The following is a 5019-nucleotide window of genomic DNA, read 5'->3' as shown; positions in this document are numbered from 1 at the left end:
CATTACTTATCCTGTACTGATCCTGAGTTACATCCTGTATTATACTCCAGAGCTGCACTCACTATTCTGCTGCTGGTGCAGTCACTGTGTACATACATGACATTACTTATCCTGTACTGATCCTGAGTTACATCCTGCATTATACTCCGGAGCTGCGCTCAGTCACTGTAATCTGGGTTGATCCCAGGACCCATCCCACAGATAAGACACAATTCTGATTAAGTTACAAAATGTTTTATTATTCACGTTTAATAAAGGACTTCCTTAAGTCACATTGTAAACTTTAGTGACCCCTGAGAGCTCTGCACCCAGGGGTCAGGATCCCAGTCAGTAGGACCAGCCATTAACCCATTCCTCTCTACAGGAGGAACGTGGGGGTTATGGCTCCAATTCCCCTCAGTGATGAGGTCAGCGCGGGGCTGAAATGTTTATAAAATGACGAAATTGAGCGCAGACGTAGTGTGAGGGGAGGAGTCTGCAAGAACAAATATAAGTGGGAGGGGTTGATAGGAAGAACATATACAAAGGGGAGGGGTTCAGAAAAAGACATAACAAGTTATTTACAGAGACGCAGAGATTCACAGTCTGTACAGAGTCCGAGGGGCAAAGTGCTCAGAAGTTGAATGTGGTGTGCGTGCCGCTGGGGACCTGGAAGTTGTAGCCTTCCTCCGTCACTTCAGGGGCCAGAGCTTCCTCCTCATCCTCCTGCAAGGAAGAAAGAGTTACCACCTGCCATTAACCCCATGGACGGCAGCAGTGCATTGTGGGAAGCCACTTACCTCCACAGCAAAGTACTTCTCGATGAGCGCGGCCGACGCCTTGTACACCTGCTCGTTCTCGTGCGACTGCAAGGCCTCAATGCGGTCCAGGCCGCCGCACTCCTCCACCATGACGCACAGCTTCTCCGTCTCCCCGAGCTTCTCGGCCGCCTGCAGGAAGAGGAAGGGTTAATCAGGACCCACCACTGGGGAACCCCCCCTTGAACAAGGAGCACCGCCCTTACCGAAAAGATATTGGTGAAGGCGTCGAGGATGACCAGCACCGTCTTACTGTCCTTGGCTGACAGCAGGTTACACAGAGGCTCGATGATGCCAGACTGCACCAGGTAGATGATCTGGTCGATGGTGCCCCCGCTGGTGTAGTTAGTGACCGCCCAGACCGCTTCCTTCTGTGTCTTGTAGTCACCCTAAAGCAGAAAGGGCCAAAAGTTACAATTTGTAAAATTCACTTGTTTCTGCTGCCACTAGGGGGCGCTCACTGCATACACTTCATTAGGTCTGTAGAGCTCCCCCTGCTGGTGGCACCAGGGATCTCACACACATCCAGGTACAGTAACCACTAATGGAAGCAGCAGAGCCGAGATCCACCACCAACCTCCCTATAGAAGCCATGGAGGACTCACCTTCCTGAGGATGTCCACAAGGTAGGGGACCAGCCCGTGGTTGACCACCTCCTGGATCTGATCCTGGCGCCCGGCTGTGATGTTGGACAGAGTCCAGGCAGCTTCTTTCTGAATGTTGTTCTTGTGGTGGATGAGGAGCTCTGGGAAGACAGACAAGGCGCCAGCTTCGAGGACCACCTGGGTCTGCTCGTCTGTGCCCGTCACAATGTTCCCTACGGTCCTGAGACAAGGAGTCTGGAAGAAAAGGCCACCATGAGCTCCATGGATGGAACAGTCCAGTGTTTATTGGGGTCACCCACCCCTTCAGATGTGCCCAGTACTTACCACAATGGTCAGTTCCTTGCACCCCAGCAGCTGCACAATCCTGGGGACCAGCCCGGTCTGCACCACCACATCAATCCGGTCATTGGCGCCATCGGTGAGGTAGGAGACGGCCCAGCAGGTGTCGGCCAGGACCTCCTGGTCATCGTAGTGCAGAAGCCGGACCAGGGTGGGCAGGATCTGCTGCACCGCGTCCAGGGGGGGAGCGGGGTTCTTGTTGCGGCACAGGTTGGACAGAGTCCAGGTGACGTTGCGCAGGTAACCGGTCTATAAATGGAGGGAGAGGGGTCACACCAGGAAGGGTCTCCTTTATCGCTACAGTCCTATACATGGAGACAATCTTACCGGCAGAGAGGAGAGGTCCGGGATAGCGAGCAGCGCCAGCAGGGGCTCCACCGCTCCATGCTTAATTACCAGGTCTCTGTAGGCAGAACCGTCACCTGCAGGAGGAAGAGGAGGGTTAGTGGCCCCGAGAATGAGCATGTGCACCCATGGGTGCAGGGAATGAAGTGTAACGCAGCTTATCCCCTGTGGGGGCGCTGCAGCAGGACCTCTCACCTGCAATGTTTCCCAGGGCCCATAGCGCCTGCTCGCTGATATGAAGATGAGGAGAGGCCAGCAGGGAGATGAAGGCTGGGATGGCGCCACCGTCCACCACCGCTCGGGTCTGATCCGAGTTTCCAGACGCAATGTTGGTCAGAGCCCACGAGGCCTCAAACTGAATGGGGCTGCAGTCTGCGATGCCCAGGAAGGTCACCAGCTTGGGGACCAGGCCGGCCTGGATGATGCGGTCAATGGGGGGCTCCCGCTCTCTGGACAGAAGCTTCCTGCAAGAGGAAACCATAGGCAAGTGTGACGGAGTGCATCAACCCCTTGTGAGCAGAGCACCACCACATGGGGGGGCTACAAAGTTACTGAGGGTCCACACTAGGTACAAAAATTACTATTGGGCAGAGCCCCATCAGTTCCGAGTAAAAGGTTGGGGGGGGGGGGGGAGGGTCTATCACAATTGGGCAGAGCATTAGTTGTGAAGATTTGAAAGGTCTATTAGTTGGGCAGAGACCCCTACCCCATCAGATCGGAGCAGTGGCACCAGGGACTGGATCTAAGCGATCTGGAAGTTCTGGGATCCTGGTGTTATATCCCTGGACATGCAGGGCGGCACCAGAACCCGGGCCGGAGGGGTCTGGACTCACCTGGCAGCCTGGGTGGCCTGCAGCTGGACCTCGATGCTGGGACTGGACACTCCGCGGACAATCTCCTCCACACTCCACTGGGACGAGGTCTGCAAGAAGGAGCCAGGTCATGACGGGAGCCACTTATCTGCAGAGCCCCTTGTCCAGGTCATTTCCCCACTATGGGTCCTGTGACCCCTGACCTCCCAGCAGAGCAGTGTACTAGACCCCCAGCCCCTTATGATGGAGCAGACTGTCCACATCTGGAGTGTGGTACAGTGTGTCAGTGCAGCCGTCCTCACCTGCCCGTTCTGGTTCTTCTCCTGCAGGGGGGACGTCGGTTCGTCGGGGAAGGAGCTGACGTTCCTCCTCTTCAGCAGTTGGTCGTCCTTCTTGGCCTTGCGCAGCTCCACGTTCACCTCCACCCTCCTCCGCCTCATCTCCTGGAGAGGGAATCAGAGTCAGGCCTGGTGCGGGGAGACCCCCATACCCACCCGCCATGGCGGGGGCCACTTACCGTAGAGTCCTTGCCCTTGTTCTTGAAGCGGTTGAGGTGAGCGGCTGCGGCATTCTCATTGTTGGACATGATCACAGCGTGAAGTTACAGCAACAAGAAACAGATCTGTCAGGGGAGAAGGAGACGTCAACACGAACCCTCAGCTGTGGACATACAGGGGCGCACACTGCCCCCCAGGAAGATTACAGCGTCATAAGCTACACAAAGTGTCCAGCTCAGAGGAGGCCACTGCAACAAACCCTCAGCTGCAGAAGTGAGATCAGTCCCTTACACTGCTCTGTCCACTGACAGCAAGCAGTGTTGGAGTCTATGACCGTCCACCTCCCCCCCTTTCCTGCTGCGGTGGAGGAATCAGCAGACGCCTCCCCGTCCCATAACACAAAGACGCTGCGAGGACGACATGTGGAGCGGCTTACTACACCCACAGGGGATCCCCCAACTACAGGGACCAACCCCCCCATATCTCCAGGCACAGGGGATCCCCCAACTACAGGGACCCACCCCCCCATATCTCCAGGCACAGGGGGTCCCCCAGTCTCCACAGCTCCCCCCCCCCCTACATCTCCAGGCACAGGGGGTCCCCCAGTCTCCACAGCTCCCCCCCCCCTACATCTCCAGGCACAGGGGGTCCCCCAGTCTCCACAGCTCCCCCCCCCTACATCTCCAGGCACAGGGGTCCCCCAGTCTCCACAGCTCCCCCCCCCCCTACATCTCCAGGCACAGGGGGTCCCCCAGTCTCCACAGCTCCCCCCCCTACATCTCCAGGCACAGGGGGTCCCCCAGTCTCCACAGATCTCCCCCCCCCTACATCTCCAGGCACAGGGGGTCCCCCAGTCTCCACAGCTCCCCCCCCTACATCTCCAGGCACAGGGGTCCCCCAGTCTCCACAGCTCCCCCCCCCCCTACATCTCCAGGCACAGGGGGTCCCCCAGTCTCCACAGCTTCCCCCCCCCCCCCTTACATCTCCAGGCACAGGGGGTCCCCCAGTCTCCACATATCCCCCCCCCCCCCCTACATCTCCAGGCACAGGGGGTCCCCCAGTCTCCACAGATCTCCCCCCTATATCTCCAGGCACAGGGGGTCCCCCGGGGGTCTCGGGAGTGCTCCAGGCCCCGGGGCGCCCCGCACACCTCCGCCGCTCCTCTCACCTTCTCTTCCCGGTGCGGAGTGTCGCGTGCTCCCGGCGACCGCGGTTTAAATGTCCGGAGCAGCCGAGCGCTCATTGGACGGTTCGTGGAATAGCAGCGCTCTCATTGGTCCTTTCAAAAGAAGCCGGCCCGAGTCCCGCGAGATTAACCCCCCGAGTCTCGGCCGAAAATGCAGCTCACGCGGCGCTAACTGTCATACAAGGAAGTGACCTCGTCGTACGAGCAGATCGTCAGCCGATTATCTAGTCATCACACAATCACATCCACCTCTTGTATCTCACCCTACAATCAGATTGTCAGCTCCTGTGTTAGAGTCTGATCACCATACAATCAGTGGCATTCACATCATCACACCAGCAGGGGGCAGTGTGTCCTCCTATCACTTCTAGGGGTGACTGTCCTATACCATGGTCCCCACATCATCACACCAGCAGGGGGCAGTGTGTCCTCCTATCA

General features: G+C 57.7%; 1 protein-coding gene across 1 annotated transcript; it reads right to left on the bottom strand.

The window, feature by feature from the left end:
• Positions 1 to 218: 218 nt before the first annotated feature.
• Positions 219 to 4654, bottom strand: KPNA2 (karyopherin subunit alpha 2). Its single transcript, XM_072131657.1, has 11 exons — positions 4564 to 4654; positions 3416 to 3520; positions 3201 to 3341; positions 2920 to 3008; positions 2282 to 2550; positions 2069 to 2163; positions 1727 to 1990; positions 1403 to 1636; positions 1004 to 1186; positions 780 to 929; positions 219 to 705 (listed from the first exon to the last, which is right to left on the bottom strand). Exons 2-11 carry the CDS (start codon positions 3482 to 3484, stop codon positions 613 to 615), a joined length of 1587 nt encoding a protein of 528 aa, XP_071987758.1. The 5' UTR covers positions 3485 to 3520; positions 4564 to 4654; the 3' UTR covers positions 219 to 612.
• Between the last annotated feature and the right edge of the window lie 365 nt (positions 4655 to 5019).

This window comes from Engystomops pustulosus, unplaced genomic scaffold (assembly GCF_040894005.1).
Source record: "Engystomops pustulosus unplaced genomic scaffold, aEngPut4.maternal MAT_SCAFFOLD_117, whole genome shotgun sequence".
NCBI lineage: Eukaryota > Metazoa > Chordata > Amphibia > Anura > Leptodactylidae > Engystomops > Engystomops pustulosus.
This window is presented reverse-complemented; position numbering and strand designations above follow the sequence as displayed.